We start from the raw sequence: 21,583 nt of genomic DNA on the forward strand, positions 1-21,583 counted from the left end.
TGCCTCTAATGGTAATTAAGACGCTCGTATGAATATTATGAAACTCGCTTGCGCTCGTTTCATAAATATCCATACTTGCGTCTTAATTACTATCATTATAGGCTCGTTGCATAATGTACTATTATGGTCAACCATGCCGAAATGTAGTAATTATACACCTGGTAGTAGCCCTTTAATGCACGTCATTAAAGTACACCTATTCATTATAGTTCAGTTGTTCAGCCAATGAGAAATCACCATTGTAGCATTATAAAACCGCAAGTATCGATTATTCTCGGATATGCAATCGAAAGACAACTAACGAAACGTCACGGAGGCTGGAAATCCAATACTGTCGCAGAAGGTTATGTTCTGTTACTATAATAATTAGCGTTAATTGTAAATAATATTCAAATAAATTCAATTTGTCATCTCGTTTCTCAATTCTAAATCAATTTCCAGGTTATATCAAGATTAATGTTCATGTTATTCTCTAGATTATATCAAGGTCAACGCCATTCGTTCCTCGGAAAAAATCAATACTTTCGCGTCTGCGCACATCTCACAATTTAGAAGGTCAGTTCCGCTCCTCACTTAGATAACCATAAAATGAATACTTATGAATAATTTCAAGTTAGAAATATGGTCGAGCATAAAAAGTCGTATGAAACTTCCCTATAATGGTAATTAAGACGCTCGTATGAAAATTATGAAACTCGCTTGTACTCGTTTCATAAACAAACATACTCGCGTCTTAATTACTACCATTATAGGCTCGTTGCATAATGTGCTATTGTATTACCCAGGGTTTTTGAGTAATTATATGAAATTTACAGTACTTCAGACATTTCTAGTTTTGATACCTTGTAATATTTTACCTAACATCATATTTATTCAACTGAAGTGTGTGTGAAATAGATTTTAGGCTATATTTCGCTTGAGAAACATCTCTTTTGAGTGTCCAGCAGTAGTCTGACAGAATATTTGGGCTCCATTTTCCCTGATAGCGCCTTTTCATTTTAGAAAAATCCTGATGAAAACGCTCCCCATGTTCGTCGCCCACTACTGAAGGTTTTGAGGAAAGAAAAAAATATATGAGAATCCAAGAAGTTATTGAGAGATACATGACACCCTATCACTTATAAGTTCTGAATCAGCTCGCTGACAAGTTCCCTGTAATCTTCTGATCTGTGGTTCATAGAAAGTAACAGTCTGTTGAACGATCCTTAAGATCCCGGCATATCATTGAAACTGGAAAAGGCATATGACGGGAGTCTTTTAACCAACCAGTTAATATAATTACATGGAGCACAAAAGATTTCCAGTTCCTGTCCTCATCTATTTAGCAATGAAAAAACACTCGTAAGCTCCTTTAACTAGTGTAGTAAAATTCACCTGTATGCTTTTAAAGTTAATTAACCACAAACATAACAAAAATTACACAGTATTTCGAGATATGTTTCACTTTATACGATATCTTTACCACACTTAAAATTAGGACCACGAAAACATGGGTTATGAAACTTGTTTCATGACTGTAATTCCAACTCAACTGAGAAATAATACTAACTCTCGTAGTCTTCTGAGGAATAAAATTCATTTTTATGAATTCTGACTTCACAGGCAACAGTGATTTAAAGTTATAGGTCGGTTTTTAAAGCAATAAAATGAAATTTTCTTTCCATTAGCATGTTAAGGTCTGTATATAGCAATAAAATAAATCAATTTTTCTAAAATTACAAAAAAATTATGGGTGGTAGAAAAATTCTGACTTCACTGTTGGAATCAGCAGATGACATTACATAAGAAACAGCAGAAATTCTACATTTAACAAAATCATTGTTGACTACTGTTATTTTGAAGTTCCTAAGCCTGTTTGTGTTGCAGTCTCAATAAATAAGAAATCAACCAAGGTTCCCAATCTTTAAGAGCACATCATTAGTCATCATAACCATAATGTACTTCTTGGATTAGGCTTTAATACAGGATTAGAATGTTATTGCCATTTTATCGTAGTCCAATGGATCAGTCTAACCACTCCTTCAATATAGACTCCTCTATACCTCCTAATTCCGGATAAGAGTGGTCTTGTGGAGGACTACATGGTACTACATCAAGTAAAATAATTAATTAAAGTGTACTACTTAGAAAAATTATGTAAAACTAGCCGTACCCGTACGCTCCGCTGCACGTGTTAGAAATAAATATAAAATAATTACATAATTAAAATAGGACGTTTGATGTAGGGAACATTCGTATTTGATAGAAGGATAAATCGTTTAATATGTTACTTAATTTAAATTGTATTTACATAATTAAAATGCGATCATTTTCATGTAGAGACCACTCATTTGGTGCAATGATAACTTCCTTTAATATGTTTCTTATTTGTTATTACATGCAACACATAGTTTAACGAATGTACAGAATAGCCTATTAAATTTTCTGTCCATAAGAAGCAATTTTAATCTTGCCTGTTCTCGATTCACTCACAAGTTATTGTAATAACATTATAGCATTATGTCCATCCAGAGAAACTACACTTTCCAATGGTGAAATAATAATTAATTATACAAATCGGTTAATTTAGCATCCGATATTACTTCAAACAAACACAGAAACATTCCCTGTAGGCTATGTTTAATATCTTTCGATTGTTATTGTCCAAAGCCCCTTATAGATGATGTCATTTGTTCTTATTTCATTGCACCGCCTTAGATGGCGTTATTTTAATTTTAAAACTTATTTATCTCATTAAATATCAGTCCTATCATAATTTTGCAGAGAATGAAACTTATCGGAAATCATTTTTAAAGAAACGTTTGTTATGTAATATTTTTTACAAAAATCAATAATAAGCGAGATATTTCGATTTATTTAATTCAGACCCCCTTATAACCCCCCTTTTAAATAATGTATTTTGAATGCCATATAGCCTAAAATCTAAGTTACAACGAACTTAATTTATATTCCAATTTTCATCGAAATCGGTTCAACCATTATCGCGTGAAAAGGTAACAAACATCCAGACAGACAGACAGACATACAAACAAACATTTCAAAAAAGCTATTTTCGGTTTCAGGGTGGTTAATTATATATGTTAGGACCAATTATTTTTGGAAAATCGAAAATTACCAGAAAAATTTCGGCTACAGATTTATTATTAGTATGGATTAAATAAACTTGAATTTTGGTACTAGAATTTAATTTTCTAAATATTAAGGGCATTTTAAGGGAATTTTTTTTAAAGATTTTTAGGTCATAAATGCATTGTTTTTAGGACATTTTTTCATGATCTATAGGTCATCAAAATCCTAGCCCTAATGATGATGATGATGATGATGATGATGATGATGATGAAAATGTTAATAATAAATGTTATGTTTTATTTAACGACGCTAGCAACTGCAGATGTTATATCAGCGTCGCCGGATGTGCCGGAATTTTGTCCCGCAGGAGTTCTTTTACATGCCAGTAAATCTACTGACATGAGCCTGTCGCATTTAAGCACACTTAAATACCGTCGACCTGGCCCGGGATCGAACCCGCAACCTTGGGCATAGAAGGCCAGCGCTATACCAACTCTCGCCAACCAGGTCGACGACGACGACGATGATGATGATGATGATGATGATGATGATGATGATGATGATGATGATGATGATGATGCAGATATAGATGTAATTTTCATTTTCACGGTTCGAACAATCCTTCGCACCTTGACCTTTCGTATCATTGACGTACTACTATCCCAACAAATTGTCATGATATCATATTTATGTGTATGCATTGAATTAAAAGGGGTTGCCATTGTGTATGTAAATATGCAATACGTTCAATTATATCAAATACTCATATCACAGAAACCACTTTAAAAATGTTGTGAAAGTGGGGAGAGACCGGTCGATTACCGCATTCTCTTCACTCAAACTGAATTGTATTAATTTTTTTTGTCAAAATGTCCGATGTAATAAATTATTAACTACTGTATATTTTGAATTCCATATCGCGTATTCAAATATACTTCACATCTCTTGTTTCTAATAATATTTAATAAAATTGTGTACAACAGCTTCTAGGATTTAAACCAAAGAGAATAATGGGAAGCAGATCTCAATGATACCAATAGCCTACATCATTTCTAACGCCACCTTCTCTCAACTGCTGAGATGCGAAGGTTGTAGGATGTGTCAGACAATATAATACAATCCTGGTCGGCGTCGAGTCAATGTAATTGAGATATGAAGGTTTTAAATATCTATTTAATGATACGTACCAACTGATCGGCTCTCTAATATGGTAATTACACCAAGCAGAGTTCGAACACAGTTCCTGTCGTTAACCGACAGTACTTGTCAATGGCTTGGTTGGACAGTTTCAAACCCTGGTTAAAGGAAATGCCTTCAAAGCCTGGTAATCCGTTAGAAATCCATAAGCCCCAAGTCAAACAGCAGTAGTAGTAGCAGTGACAGTAGAATTTAGTTTTAAGTTTTCTGAAAGCTTGAAATTTCCCACTTATTGGTAGTACCATACATAAAGCAATTATATCCAGATTGTTGTGTATTATCCTTCTTTTCATACTTGAGCATAATATTATTTCATATTTTGAAAAGGAAAAAGTGGTTGAGCTGAGAAGAATATTACAGCAAACTAGAATTCATTTTGTGAAGCAATTCATTATATTCATTGAAATTAATTTATGCATACGTCGTAAGTAAAAAACGTGGCAAACAGTATTCTGAAGCAAAAGTTCTCTTCCACGCACACATCTCGTGACGGTATACCTTTTTTGTGGCACCAGCTTCCTCTTTGCAGCGATTATCTTGATGGTTGTGGGCAATCCTAGCGCATATAAATAATTACGAAACATTTCAAGCAACTTTACGAAATTACTGACGTGTTTAAAATCTTTTTAGCTCCGCTACCGCAGGGCCTTTCAGACCTAATTTCTATAATCAAGTTCCTGCGAGAATTTAAGATACATATAAAGTTTATAGCTAACCAGCTTCCAGTAGAATTATAACGAGCAACAGTTCTAAACGGCGTTTCTCGTATTGATACTATGGTTAAACGCGTTCTCAAATACCCCACGGGTCGAAATTATAATTCGACCACTTGAATGATTCAAGACTGATCATTAGCTTGACATAGCATGTGTGAGCGGGAGGACTTTTTGTTTAAGGTCCTTGCTTTGATCTCTTCCTTCCGACATTCATATTCTGATTCATTATTTGTTCCAGGCAAAATTCTCATCTTCTGTACTTCTTCCTTTCAGTTTCTTCTTATTTATACTGGTTTTCTTTATCTTATTTTTTCTTTCTTTCCATTCTGTTTACATTGTTATAATTCTGTATGTTACTCTTGTTCACTTTTAATATATTTCCATTCTATTTTACACTGCTTATTTCTGTGTGTAACTTTCACTTATTTTTTATATCTTTCCGGTCTCTTTACGTTGTTTTATTTCTATGTATTACTTTTACTTACTCTTTATATCTTTCTATTCTGTTTACATTGTTTCACTTCTATGTATTACTTTGATTTTTATATCTTTCCATTCTCTTTACACTGTTTTATTTTCGTGTGTTACTTTCATTATTTTTATACAGGGACATCATTTTATTTTTACTAACATTTTTAATATTAACCTGGCTATACCTTTCTATTAACGATTGAAACAGGAAACACCGTTTGCTACCCTTTCCACGACGGAGTCCGATGATACTGGCGTAAAATACAAATCACTTTACTAGGTATAGGAGGGAAGAAAAGTGGTTCATCCATTTATGTAAACTAGGAAATATCGCAATTTTGAGTTTGATAATTTTCATTAGATTTTTGTTTAATCAAAATACAGTACTGTATTAACACTTAGTGTTTTACACACGAATTGAGCTATCCATTCGGAAGTATTAATTATGCATTGTATATTGTACTGTTACAGCACATTAGCGTACAATATAGAGAATGAAGTTAAATTGAAAAATAATCATAATATGGATATTTAAACACATATTTGAAATCGGTGGCCGTTCATTTCGATACAGGCTTCAGTTATTTTGTGCATATTATCGCACTATAAACTATTGTACCTAATTCCACTTAGCAGTTTTGTCCTTCGTACTAGTAACTCATGTTGAAATAATTCTATACCTACTCTATAAAAGAGTACCTTACGTACTGTAAATTCAATCTTCACTTCTGCCCGATCCGAAAAGATAAAATCACTCAGAAATGCTATCTACTGTCCGTTCAAGTGGTTTTGTCGCAGGGTTGTAGAAAGGGTGGGGGGGAATCACGTGACAGTTAATTACTTAAGGAGGCCCTTTTATTTAAGTTATTTTAAACACTTGAATAATACTACGTAGACGTCCAATTCCTAACAGAAATTAATGTTTTCAGATAAGAGCTAAGATAGCCCAGCTACTAGACTTTACAAAGGGGCGAACAGAAGCAGGTGGGGGAAACCGGGATGCGACATAGGGAAACGGACGACAGTACCCGTACGAAAATATGATTCAATATTGAAAGCTCTTTCGTCACTGGAAAACGCGAACATATTTCTGAAACGTACTATACTCAGTAACTCAGTACTGCTTACGCACCCACGGCTCTGTGTCGTGAACGGTTGGAAGTTTACTAGTAGAAGGGGTGGGAGTGAAGTACATTCAAAAACTCAGGTATAATAAAAATTGAAGTAAAAATAAAATGATGTCCCTGTATTTCCATTGTTTTATTTCTGTGTTAGTTTCATCTATTTTTTATATCTTTACATTGTTTCATTTGTGTGTAACTTTTATTTACTTTTTATTAAATGTCCATTCTCTTTACTTTGTTTTATTTCTGTGTTACTTTTATTTACTTTTTATATCTCTCCATTCCCTTTACTTTGTTTCTTTTATTTCTTGTAATATCTTTCAATTCTCTTTAAATTTGTTCTGTTTTCGTGTTCTTTTACTTACTTTTTATATCTCCATTCCTGGTTGAGTGTTAGAGAACGCCGTATGGCCTTAACTCTGCCAGGTTAAATAAATCATTATTATTATTATTATTATTATTATTATTATTATTATTATTATTATTATTATTTATATTGTTTTTTTTCTGTGTGTTACTTTCATTTACTTTTTATATGTCTCTGTTCTGTTAGCATTGTTTTATTTCTGTGTTTTTTTTCTTCCTCCAATTATTCTTGTTTTTTCTTCTTTCAACTCTCCCCTTTACGCTTCTTAATTTACTTTATGTAATTTGTTTTCTCACTTCTTCCTTCATTCTTATCTTTAACGAATTCCCACTTTATTTCCTCTTCTCCCTATATTCCTTCTTTCTATCATTATGCATCATTACGCTTTTACATTATCCTGGTTATCAATTATCTTTCACACACTCATTTCTTTATCACACCTTCAATCTTTTTTCATCTTCCTCCCCACTCATTATTCATTTGTCTATTTCTTTTTTATCCTTCTGTCTCATTTATGTTCCTTGGAAATAGTGGGTGTAGAAAGAATGATGCTGAAAGTGATCAGGAAGACAAAAAGGTACTGGTTGGGTCACTGGCTGAGAAGAAACTGCCTACTGAAGGATGCACTGGAAGGAATGGTGAACGGGAGAAGAGTTCGAGGCAGAAGAAGATATCAGATGATAGACGACATTAAGATAATTATATGGATCATATGAGGAGAGAAAGAGGAAGGCAGAAAATAGGAAAAGACTGGAGAGTGCTAGTTTTGCAGTGAAATACCTGCCCTTGGGCAGAACACTGCGAATGAATGAATAAACGAACGAACGAATGATTGAATGGAGTGAATGAATGAATGAAGGAAGGAAGGAAGGAAGGAACGAACGAACGAAGGAAGGAAGGAACGAACGAAGGAAGGAACGAAGGAAGGAACGAAGGAAGGAAGGAAGAAACGAACGAACGAAGGAAGGAAGAAACGAACGAACGAAGGAAGGAAGAAACGAACGAACGAAGGAAGGAAGGAACGAACGAAGGAAGGAAGGAACAAACGAACGAACGAAGGAAGGAACGAAGGAACGAACGAAGGAAGGAAGGAACGAACGAACGAAGGAAGGAAGGAACGAACGAAGGAAGGAAGGAACGAACGAACGAAGGAAGGAAGGAAGGAAGGAACGAACGAAGGAAGGAAGGAAGGAACGAACGAACGAAGGAAGGAAGAAACGAACGGACGAAGGAAGGAAGAAACGAACGAACGAAGGAAGGAACGAACGAACGAAGGAGGAAGGAACGAACGAAGGAAGGAAGGAACGAACGAAGGAAGGAAGGAACGAACGAACGAAGGAAGGAACGAAGGAACGAACGAAGGAAGGAAGGAACGAACGAACGAAGGAAGGAAGGAACGAAGGAAGGAAGGAAGGAAGGAACGAACGAACGAAGGAAGGAACGAAGGAACGAACGAAGGAAGGAAGGAACGAACGAACGAAGGAAGGAAGAAACGAAGGAAGGAAGGAAGGAACGAACGAACGAAGGAAGGAACGAAGGAACGAACGAAGGAACGAACGAAGGAAGGAAGGAAGGAACGAACGAACGAAGGAAGGAAGGAACGAAGGAAGGAAGGAACGAACGAACGAAGGAAGGAACGAAGGAACGAACGAAGGAAGGAACGAAGGAACGAACGAAGGAAGGAAGGAAGGAACGAACGAAGGAAGGAAGGAAGGAACGAACGAAGGAAGGAAGGAAGGAACGAACGAACGAAGGAAGGAAGGAACGAACGAACGAAGGAAGGAAGGAACGAACGAACGAAGGAAGGAAGGAACGAACGAAGGAAGGAAGGAACGAACGAAGGAGGAAGGAACGAACGAAGGAAGGAAGGAACGAACGAAGGAAGGAAGGAACGAACGAACGAAGGAAGGAACGAAGGAACGAAGGAAGGAACGAAGGAACGAACGAAGGAAGGAAGGAAGGAACGAACGAAGGAAGGAAGGAACGAACGAACGAAGGAAGGAAGGAACGAACGAACGAAGGAAGGAAGGAACGAACGAAGGAAGGAAGGAACGAACGAAGGAAGGAAGGAACGAACGAACGAAGGAAGGAACGAACGAAGGAAGGAAGGAACGAACGAACGAAGGAACGAAGGAACGAACGAAGGAAGGAAGGAACGAACGAAGGAAGGAAGGAACGAACGAACGAAGGAAGGAACGAACGAACGAAGGAAGGAACGAACGAACGAAGGAAGGAACGAACGAAGGAAGGAAGGAAGGAAGGAACGAACGGAGGAACGAAGGAACGAACGAAGGAAGGAAGGAACGAACGAACGAAGGAAGGAACGAACGAACGAAGGAAGGAACGAACGAACGAAGGAAGGAACGAACGAACGAAGGAACGAACGAACGAAGGAAGGAACGAACGAAGGAAGGAAGGAAGGAACGAACGGAGGAACGAAGGAACGAACGAAGGAAGGAAGGAACGAACGAACGAAGGAAGGAACGAACGAACGAAGGAAGGAACGAACGAACGAAGGAAGGAACGAACGAAGGAAGGAAGGAAGGAACGAACGAACGAAGGAAGGAACGAACGAACGAAGGAAGGAACGAACGAAGGAAGGAAGGAAGGAACGAACGAACGAAGGAAGGAACGAACGAAGGAAGGAAGGAAGGAACGAACGGAGGAACGAAGGAACGAACGAAGGAAGGAAGGAACGAACGAACGAAGGAAGGAACGAACGAACGAAGGAAGGAACGAACGAACGAAGGAAGGAACGAACGAAGGAAGGAAGGAAGGAACGAACGGAGGAAGGAACGAACGAACGAAGGAAGGAACGAACGAACGAAGGAAGGAACGAACGAAGGAAGGAAGGAAGGAACGAACGAACGAAGGAAGGAACGAACGAAGGAAGGAAGGAACGAACGAAGGAAGGAAGGAACGAACGAACGAAGGAAGGAACGAACGAAGGAAGGAAGGAAGGAAGGAACGAACGAACGAACGAACGAAGGAAGGAACGAACGGAGGAACGAAGGAACGAACGAAGGAAGGAAGGAACGAACGAACGAAGGAAGGAACGAACGAAGGAAGGAAGGAAGGAAGGAACGAACGAACGAAGGAAGGAACGAACGAACGAAGGAAGGAACGAACGAAGGAAGGAAGGAAGGAACGAACGAAGGAAGGAAGGAAGGAACGAACGAACGAAGGAAGGAACGAACGGAGGAACGAAGGAACGAACGAAGGAAGGAAGGAACGAACGAACGAAGGAAGGAACGAACGAAGGAAGGAAGGAAGGAACGAACGAACGAAGGAAGGAACGAACGAACGAAGGAAGGAACGAACGAAGGAAGGAAGGAAGGAACGAACGGAGGAACGAAGGAACGAACGAAGGAAGGAAGGAACGAACGAAGGAACGAAGGAACGAACGAAGGAAGGAAGGAACGAACGAACGAAGGAAGGAACGAACGAACGAAGGAAGGAACGAACGGAGGAACGAAGGAACGAACGAAGGAAGGAAGGAACGAACGAACGAAGGAAGGAACGAACGAACGAAGGAAGGAACGAACGAACGAAGGAAGAAACGAACGAACGAAGGAAGGAACGAACGAACGAAGGAAGGAACGAACGAACGAAGGAAGGAACGAACGAACGAAGGAAGGAACGAACGAACGAAGGAACGAACGAAGGAAGGAACGAACGGAGGAACGAAGGAACGAACGAAGGAAGGAAGGAACGAACGAACGAAGGAAGGAACGAACGGAGGAACGAAGGAACGAACGAAGGAAGGAACGAACGAACGAAGGAAGGAACGAACGAACGAAGGAAGGAACGAACGAACGAAGGAAGGAACGAACGGAGGAACGAAGGAACGAACGAAGGAAGGAAGGAACGAACGAACGAAGGAAGGAACGAACGAACGAAGGAAGGAACGAACGAACGAAGGAAGGAACGAACGAACGAAGGAAGGAACGAACGAACGAAGGAAGGAACGAACGGAGGAACGAAGGAACGAACGAAGGAAGGAAGGAACGAACGAACGAAGGAAGGAACGAACGAAGGAAGGAACGAACGAACGAAGGATCGAACGAACGAACGAAGGAAGGAAGGAAGGGACGAACGAACGAATGAATGAATGAATGGTTTTTCTATTTAACTCACTCCATTTTTACCAAAAAACGCGCTGAGCTTGAATAACTGCTTATAAAGAATTAATAGTTAAGTTTAACTTATTACGTTTTAGTTAAACTTAAACAAGTTACCAGTTTCTTACTTGGCGATGAACAAAATTTCACATCTCAAGTTGTGAAAGTAAAATATGTTTCGTAGGATTAGCAGATCACAAGAGGAGAGGAATCTGTGGGACTGGCAGACAATGGGATCCAATGAAAAGAGCAAATAATAACTAATACAGAGTTAAGGATTACTAGAAAACACAATAATAATAATAATAATAATAATAATAATAATAATAATAATAATAATAAGTTGTGATATCTGAAACAGAAGCCTCATTTAAACTACGAATACACTTAAGTACAGAAGAAGATGATAAACGGAAAGGATTAAATATTTTCTCCATTTCTTATTAATGAGTTCATTACCAAGTTTTGCCTCATAATAAAATTTTCATATACTCCTTCCTTTTGAAAGAGAACATTCTAGCAACTTATATTCGTTTTGTGATTGTGAACACTTTCAAGTGGATATAAAACACTAATGATTGACAGAGACTTATAATACAGAGCTCAACTTAACTTACTTCGAATAAAAAGAGTTTCTATTAGTAATCCGCTATAATATAATGAACAGTTCAGAATTATATATATTTAATTGCTTTGTAATCAATTGCAATAGAGAAACAATGAAAATACAAACTGCATAATTGTATCAGGAAATTTAAAGGAATAATTTTAATTTCATTACTATATGTAATATTAAATGAGTATTTTCAAATTCCAAAATTAACTTGACAACAAGTATTTCTCTGAAACGATTGTCCAACAATAATAATTCGTAATGATGGATTCACGGGCTATCAACGGAGTTACAGTTCTGGAATACTCCAAGCTTTCATCAGTTCCCTGACGATGGCTACAGAGTCAGTAGCCGAAAGTTTAGAGTATGAATAATTTCGAAGGAAAAATTGTTCCGGGGCCGGGCATCGAACCCGGGACCTTTGGTTAAATGTACCAACGCTCTACCAACTGAGCTACCCGGGAACTCTACCCGACACCGATCCAATTTTTCCTTCTATATCCAGACACCTCAAAGTGGGCTGACAACCGTCAAGCAACCAACATTGAGTGCACACTTACTCTGTGTGACTCAAAATTGTGGTTTTCTGTGGTTGGATCGGTGTCGGGTAGAGTGCCCGGGTAGCTCAGTTGGTAGAGCGTTGGTACATTTAACCAAAGGTCCCGGGTTCGATGCCCGGCCCCGGAACAATTTTTCCTTCGAAATTATTCATACTCTAAGCTTTCGGCTACTGACTCTGTAGCCATCGTCAGGGAACTGATGAAAGCTTGGAGTATTCCAGAACCAAAGGTCCCGGTTTCGATGCCCGGCCCCGGAACAATTTTTCCTTCGAAATTATTCCAATCAACATTACAGGGAATTATACTTGAAAGCTTGTTTGCAGCTTGGGGTATTCCACAACTTTAACTCGGTTGAATCCATCATTACGAATCAATGCCGAGAAAGCCTGAAGTCATACAATGATTATTTGGATAGTTGAACGTTATGATTATTGAATTACGAGTAACAATGTTTCTATATCACTTGGTAAGGTACACATTTTGTGTCATTTGAGTCGCTGAAGATTCACACACAAATAGTCTAGCGTTGGTTCCAATTTGCACCACTAGGGAGCACGATATATCAGACACAATATTGTTGCCACATTATCAGTGTGTATAACGACATGTGGGAGACTAATGAAACACTTCCGGTTTAGAAAAAAAAAAGTTGCGAATCAGTGACAATAAAACAGAAGGAAAATTTGATCTTCTTCTGAGTAAGTGTATTGGTAGTATAAATTAGTTTTTATGTAATATAAACTTTAAGGCGATGCGTTACTGTGTTTTGTAATTTCTTCAACTTTCATTGGGGTTTGTATCTTCTTGAAAATTTTACACCAGTTACATATTGCTAAATACATCTACAAAATATTTATCAATTTTTTATGTTGAAAAATATGTACAGATGAAGTTTGTATACTTTTTCTTTAAAAATTGGCTCTATTTCTAGTAAACATCTATTTAGGCGTTACATAAAGATAACAATCAATTTAATAAAAGTTTAAAATGACTCCTTATCGGTTTTTCCTGGGTTTACTTCATTAGTAATAATAGGGCTGTATATACATACATATATACATATATACAGAGTAAACCTTAAGTAATGTTGTTAATTTCAAATGGTTATTCTTTGAGATATTTCAAACAAAAAGATTTTATACAATTTTACTCGTTTTTGCTTCCTTTTTGAGATAAAAATTGTTTAACCCCTTCAGACCTGAACTTATATTTAAAAAAAAATTGAAAAAAAAAACTGGTCACATAATCATTCTGAGAATCCAAAATTCCCAAATCAAGTTTTCACAGAAAATCAAAATTTGGGGAAAATTTTGACCCCTGGGGCTCCAAAATTTTAAATTTTATTTTAAATTTAGGTAGGCCTATATAAATGTTTCAAAACTAATATTCTCCATTTCTATCACATTGCATTTTTCAAAATATTTAAAAGTATCGAAGACCTGAAGGGGTTAATATGGAACATTTTACGGTGTATGTTTTGGGAAAGCCATTGATTTAATTCCCAATATGCTCAGTCAATTTAAGAGAGCAGTGTATTATGATAATAAATTATTGAAATAATTTTATTTTTGACCTTTAAATATATAGAAATTTAATCCAAACAAATGTTAACTTTTCGTTTTGCAAAGACATTTTACAATATTAAACTTTTAAAAACAGCTTAAAAGATAACCTTCTTAGCATTTCACTCCAATCATACTGACTTAAACTATCACTGACTACATTGTTACTTCTTTCTTTAGACATCATCCTGATAGTGCTGTATTTTCAAAATTGTCTCATAATAATCTCTTTCTATTATCTAACATTATTTGAAATATATTAACATTCTTTGTATTTTAGCTTAATTCTGCTACACAGTTTATTTCAGTGTTTAATTAATAGTTCATAGTATTTTGTTGTTTAATTCGTAAATAACTCTTGTATACATGTAACTCTCATCTAAATCAAATTGTTGAATTCTTTGTAGGTTTCATACATAATATGTATGTATATTTTTTGCTGGTTGAGTGGAAGAGAAGTCCTTACGGCCTTAACTCTGCCAGCTAAAATAAATTATTATTATTATTATTATTATTATTATTATTATTATTATTATTATTATTATTATTATTATTATTATTATTATTATTTGTTCGGAACTAATTTCTGCATATTTAAAGTACGAAACTAAAATTCTTTCAATTATTTACTATCATAATACTCTGCTCTCTGAAACTGATTGAGCATTGGAAATTGAATTAATGGCTTTTCCAAAACACGCTGTGAAATGTTTCATATAAAATAATTTTTATCTCGAAAAGGAAACAAAAAGGAGCAAAATTGTATTAAATTTTTTCATTTGAAATATCTCAAAGAATCATCTCTTGAAGTCAATAACATTACATATGGTACACCCTGTATAGGATAAACTGAATTTCTAACTTAGAATAAAGATATCGCGAATGAAATCTTCACTATTACACCATATTTACAAATTAAAGAAAATTGACCAAAACTCAGTAACGCAATCGTAATGGAGGTTCTTACCTTAAGAGTTCGTTTCCACTTCCACTGACCAATGATCGGCAAGGCATTCCCAATCTTCAGATCATGCTTCTGAATGTTAAACACCACTCATGCACTGGCCGGCATGCGTTGCAGAGTCCAAGAATTAGAACCAAGCAGTGAAACGAAAAAAAAAGTTAAAGAGCCTTTCAATAAACGAGGTGAACGGAAGCATGCGATGGATTTCATGGCATGAAGCAATATAAAAATAGCTGCTATAAAGAACTACGTTATTGAGGCTAATTCACAAATTGAATTGCATACAAAGCGAAGAGATGCATATTAGATCACAACAAAGATATCTCAATAGAGAACGGGGAATGTTTCATGCACAAGGCGAGGCTCTTAACGTGACTGTGAGGCATGCAACCGGGCAAGCAGTGATTGTAAACGAGGTCAACTCAAGCTTGAAGATGCTCTAATGGGTTATGTGGATTATATAATTGTGAAATGCTTAAAAAAATAGGAATTCTGTTTTATTTTGATCTTTGGTTTTACTTACTTACTTACTGACTTTTAAGGAACCCGGAGGTTCATTGCCGCCCTCATATAAGCCCGCCATTGGTCCCTATCCTGAGCAAGATTAATCCATTCTCTATCATCATATCCCACCTCCCTCAAATCCATTTTAATATTATCTTCCCATCTACGTCTCGGCCTCCCTAAAGGTCTTTTTCCCTCCGGCCTCCCAACTAACACTCTATATGCATTTCTGGATTCGCCCATACGTGCTACATGCCCTGCCCATCGCAAACGTCTGGATTTAATGTCCCTAATTATGTCAGGTGAAGAATACAATGCGTGCAGTTCTGTGTTGTGTAACTTTCTCCATTCTCCTGTAACTTCAACCCTCTTAGCCCCAAATATTTTCCTAAGCACCTTATTCTCAAACAGCCTTAACCTATGTTCCTCTCTCAAAGTGAGAGTCCAAGTTTCACAACCATAAAAAACAACCGGTAATATAACTGTTTTATAAATTGTAACTTTCAGATTTTTGGACATCAGACTGGATGATAAAAGCTTCTCAACCGAATAATAACAGGCATTTCCAATATTTGAAGACCTGAATTGCAGAACATCCCAAGTCCATAGAACTATTTTTTTCAGTAGAGACAAAAAACTTCATAACTATAGAAGTTTTTGTTTCACTGAAGTCATGTTCGGTCAGCGCGTATGTCATGCTCCCATTTACGCTCCTTAAAAATTTTAACAACCTACAATGCCTACTTTAGGAGGAAATTATTCTGGGTTTAATTTCCTCCCGAGTATCATTTATATTTGTTACTGTTGCTCCAAGATATTTGAACTTCTCCACCTCTTCAAAAGATAAATTTCCAATTTTTATATTTCCATTTCGTACAATATTCTCGTCACGAGACATGTTAGATTAAAAATACAGTAAATAAATAAATGAATAAAGTCCTTAATCCAATCAGATTAAATAGTAATATGCGTTACAAGAGCGGTATGTTGACGTTTTCATGGTCGAGGAAAAGATTGAAAAAGCGAAACGTAGTTGAGGTTTTTTAATTTCCGAGAACATGAAAACAAACATACCGTTCGTGTATCGTACATTATTTTGTGCGAAGATCGTTTATTACATAGGCTACCTGAAAGACGAATTTCTAATTAGTTGCAATGAAATCTCCATGTTGGTTTCTGTTTAATGACGGTAACTTCGGAAAGCCAAAATATATTTCTTCAACATTGTTGCTATAAAATGTTTTCTGTGTTTACTATACTCCAGCAGGCCATGATATACGTCTGTCTTTTTTTTTTCCCCAGTCTATAAATGCGAACTTAAAACAAACGGTAAGGTTATGTAATGATTTATTTTTCATTTTAATATTTTAACAATATTATTTATATAACATATTGCAGTAATAACATCGGCATCTGGAATCTTGTTGATTTTCTCACGGCTTCCTTAATGTTACTTGTATCAGGAATGCAATAAGTTTCGTGGAGTAGTAGACTTTACTTAATTTTTGCAAATATTTAAAAACAATAATTAACATTGCAATCTAGGTAAAATTGCAGTGGTAAGTTTCCAATTTATAATTATTACTATGTTAAACGTCTCTAAAAATAATATGTTAAAAGCCTAAAGCAGTAAAATGAATGTCGCGCTTAAGCGGTAAGAAGAGGGAAATTGTTATGTGTGTTACGTTGGGAATACTGAATGTGGTATTTCACACTTACCGCGTATTGGTTCTGTGCGGAAAACAAGCAAATACGCACGATCTCGCACAAAATAATTTATAAATAAGTAAATAAATACATAAGCAAACAAATACATAAATAAATAAGTAAATAAATAAAAATAAATAAGTAAATGAGTGAATGAATGAATAAATAAATAAATGAATAAATAAATGAGAAACTAAGTAAATAAATGAATGAGTAAATGAATAAATAATAGTGGAACAATCCTACTCCATTCCACAGTCGTTCTGTTCACTGGAGACCTCACAATAAGAATTACGGAGTGAATATCGGTTTCTTTGGAGAGAATCAGGCAGACATGTAGGCCTACTAAGCGGCGAGAGAAGTCTTTTTAGCCGAAGCAGCTGTTGACAGAGTAGGTCTCCGATGATCAATCAAGTGTAGCTATCCACGCGACGTTATCTGGTGGTCAGCGAATCCGCGACCCGTCTGCACCGAATTAGCACGGCGACAAAGTATGCAGACGGACATGACCCGTGACTGCTGAGGGCAGATGCAGCATGGAGAGGCGTCAACGACACAATTGTTCGATCGATATCTGGACGTCACAGTTGATTTTATCGGAGTGAGTGGAAATATCCCTATTCAGAGCACTGGGGCACTTGGTGACGCGATAAAGAAGTCAGGGATAAACTGCATGTGCCGAGTAAAGCGAATCACAAAGAGAGAGCAAGATGAACAATCTGGAGCGACTAGAAAATAAAATATAAATGAAATAGACAAATACGCCAACTAATAGGAACAATGAGATAAAAAAGAAGAAATAAAACGTGTAGTTTCTGCACGAGGCAGAAGGGAAACCTCTCAACCTATAAATGTGTAGTAGGCCTTAATATTTTAAATGTTCATACAATGAGAAAAGATAAATTAGGGTTGAATTTAACACTTTAATACTCAATAGCCTATACTTACTTACTCACTGACTTTTAAGGAACCCGGAGGTTCATTGCCGCCCTCACATAAGCCCGCCATAGGTCCCTATCCTGAGCAAGACCAATCCAGTCTCGTTTATCATATCCCACCTCCCTCAAATCCATTTTAATATTATCCTCCCATCTACATCTCGGCCTCCCCAAAGGTCTTTTTCCCTCCGGTCTCCCAACCAACACTCTATATGCATTTCTGGATTCGCCCATACGTGCTACATGCCCTGCCCATCTCAAACGTCTGGATTTAATGTTCTTAATTATGTCAGGTGAAGAATACAATGCGTGCAGTTCTGCGTTGTGTAACTTCCTCCATTCTCCTGTAACTTCATCCCTCTTAGCCCCAAATATTTTCCTAAGCACCTTATTCTCAAACAACCTTAACCTATGTTCCTCTCTCAAAGTGAGATCCAAGTTTCACAACCATACAGAACAACCGGTAATATAACTGTTTTATAAATTGTAACTTTCAGATTTTTTGACAGCAGACTGGATGATAAAAGCTTCTCAACCGAATAATAACAGGCATTTCCAATATTTATTCTGTGTTTAATTTTCTCCCGAGTATCATTTATATTTGTTACTGTTGCTCCCAGGTATTTGAATTTTTCCACCTCTTCAAAAGATAAATTTCCAATTTTTATATTTCCATTTCGTACAATATTCTCGTCACAAGACATAATCGTATACTTAGTCTTTTCGGGATTTACTTCCAAACCTATCTACTCAACAGCCTATAGAATTAAAAAATGAATCAATTGGTTTATAATCGCTAAAACAAGATACTAAAAATAAAGTAAAAAACGAAATTGATTGCTTATAAACTGCTTCTTAAATATTTCATGGATACTTTTATGTTATTTTTATTATTTTGATACTAAGGGATGCTACTGGATTCCAAATGGCATCTGTGAGCAGTATGGGATGAAGATAAATGCAAATAAAAAGATCGTGGTTATCGGAAAAAACTAAAGAAAGTAAACGTACGAATTCTAAATGAGGCAGTAGAGCAAGTGGACAGCTTCAGATACTTGGGGTGTACTATTAGCAGTAACATGAGATAGTGCCAGGAAGTCAAAACGAGGACAGCAATGGCAATGGAAGCTGGTAATAAAAAGGAGTATCTTCTGCTGAAAAAGAACTAAGGAAGAGACTAGTGAAATGCTTTGTGTGGAGTTTGGTATTTATTGTACGGTTCAGAAATATGGACATTAGGACGAATGAAGAGAAACGACTGGAAGCATTTGAAATGTAGATATGGAGAAGAATGAAGCTTCTTAAATGGACAGATAGAATAAGAAACGAAGCTGTGTTGAAAAGAGTGGATGAAGAAAGAATGATGCTGAAACTGAACAAGAAGAGAAAAAGAAATTGGCTGTGTCACTGGTTGATAAGAAACTGCCTACTGAAGGATGCACTGGAAGGAATGGTGAATGGGAGAAGAGTTCGGGGCTGAAGAAGATATCAGATGATAGACAACATTAAGATGATTGTGGTGTAGACATAGGCAGAAAACTATGGATGGTAAACTGTGATTTTTTTTCTAAATGACCGACGTACCTGTTCGTTCAGTACCTGATTGCGGCATATTCTCTGCGAGTGTAATTTCACTCGTTGATTTCCACTGTATAATGTTAATAACACTACACAAAAGAAACACTTTCCAGTAGCTTAGGCCTATACATTAATCTGTCTAAATTGGAGGAAAATCACAAACATCAATAAGTTTATAGGCCTATAGGCTACACTCCATACTGCAACAACATGCAAAGCCTTCTTAAAACGTCCGTCACAGAATTTTGTTTCACAGCGTTCGACTCGTACCGAGTCTAAATAATTTTTACTTCAATAATTAGACAAATACGTAACTCATGCATAACCAATGAAACGACAGAGTACGTAAGTGCGAGTAAATAAACAATTAATCAAAGAAAAAACAAATAAATAAATACAGTGACATCATTTTATTTTTACTTCAATTTTTATTGTACCTGAATTTTTTAATGTACTTCACTCCCAACCCTTCTACTAATGAAGTTCAACCGTCCTCCACACAGATCCAAGATCGCATATACAGTCATAGTAGCCTTACGGTCATAGTACGTTCCAAAATTATGTTCGCGTTTTCCAGTGACGAAAGAGCTTTCAATATTGAATCATTTTCGCACAGGTACTGTCGTCCATTTGCCTACGTCGCATCCCGGTTTCCCCCACCTGCTTCTATTCGCCTCTCTGTAAAGGCTAGTGGCTGAGCTGTCTTAGCTCTTTTCTGAGAACATTAATTTCTGTTAGGAATTGGACGTCTACGTAATATAATAACCACACAATTGTTTAAAATAACTTAAATAAAAGGGCTTAGTTAAGTAATTAACTGTCACGTGATTTCCTCCCTTTCTACGACCCTACGACATAACCACTTGGACGGACAGTAGATAGCATGTCTGAGTAATTTATCTTTTCGGATAGGGCAGAAGTGAAAACTTAATTTACAGTACGTAAGGTACTCTTTTATAGAGTAGGTATAGAATTATTTCAACATGAGTTACTCGTACGAAGGACGAAACTGGTAATTGGAATTAGGTACAATAGTCTATAGTGTGATAATATGCACAAAAGAACTGAAGCCTATATCGAAATGAACGGCCACCATTTTCAAAAATGTGTTTAAATATCCATATTATGACTATTATTTTTCAATTTAACTTCATTCTCTATATTGTACGCTAATGTGCTGTAACAGTACAATATACACTGCATAATGAATACGTCCGAATGATAGCTCAATTCGTAAATAAAAACACTAAGTGTTAATAGAATACTGTATTTTGATTAAATAAAAACCTAATGAAAATTATCAAACTCAAAATTGCGATATTTCCTAGTTTACATAAATGGATGAACTACTTTTCTTCCCTCCTATACCTAGTAAAGTGATTTGTTTTTTACGCCAGTATCATCAATCTCCAGTCTTGGAAGGGGGAGCAAGCGGTGTTTCCGGTTCTAGAGCTTTAATCCAAAGATATAGGCAGGTTAATATTAAAAATGTTAGTAAAAATAAAATGATGTCCCTGTACTTCAATAAATAGACAAATACGTAACTCGTGCATATCCAATGAAACGACAGAGTACGTAAGTATGAGTGAATAAATAAATAAACAAACAAATAATCAAACAAAAAACAAATAAATAAATGCATAGAAGTAGTAGTAAGAGAAAGAGAAATTATTGGAAAGTAAAATAAAATAAACGAAATGTTGCACAAAACAAAAAAGGGCAGATAGCATAAGTGAAGGAAATGAAAGAAGGAAAAAATAAAAATAATACAAAAACGAAGAAGCAAGGAAATAAACAGGCCTACAGGATAAAAGAAAGAAATGGAGAAAAATAGAATGGAAGAAAGAAAGAAAGAAAGAAAGAAAGAAAGAAAGAAAGAAAGAAAGAAAGAAAGAAAGAAAGAAAGAAGTGGAGAAATAGAACAAACTAAAATATTAGCATAGGTATGTTGAAGTTTGTGGGGTCATCAGGGTTGTGAATAATTGCAGCATTGCTCAACATTTTGTCTCCGCGGAAGAAGCAGCTCTCAACAGTTCCGTGACACACGCTTTCTGCTCGCATTACCGCAATGGTAGTTATTCCGTGATTTGAA

At 36.3% G+C, this 21,583-nt stretch overlaps 1 protein-coding gene and 1 non-coding gene across 2 annotated transcripts in view; both read right to left on the bottom strand.

The window, feature by feature from the left end:
• Positions 1-19,525, bottom strand: part of LOC138698774 (uncharacterized) — a 29,288-nt gene extending 9,763 nt beyond the window's left edge. The window contains exons 1-2 of the mRNA XM_069824997.1: positions 19,498-19,525; positions 14,768-14,853 (exon numbers count right to left, since the gene is read on the bottom strand). Coding sequence (XP_069681098.1) covers positions 14,768-14,853; positions 19,498-19,525 — 114 coding nt within the window. The remainder of the gene's footprint in view (positions 1-14,767; positions 14,854-19,497) is intronic.
• On the bottom strand, positions 12,070-12,142 carry TRNAN-AUU (transfer RNA asparagine (anticodon AUU)). Its single transcript has one exon. It is a non-coding gene; the product is annotated as a tRNA-Asn (tRNA).
• Positions 19,526-21,583: the final 2,058 nt, after the last annotated feature.

Source organism: Periplaneta americana, chromosome 4, assembly GCF_040183065.1.
Source record: "Periplaneta americana isolate PAMFEO1 chromosome 4, P.americana_PAMFEO1_priV1, whole genome shotgun sequence".
Classification (NCBI taxonomy): domain Eukaryota; kingdom Metazoa; phylum Arthropoda; class Insecta; order Blattodea; family Blattidae; genus Periplaneta; species Periplaneta americana.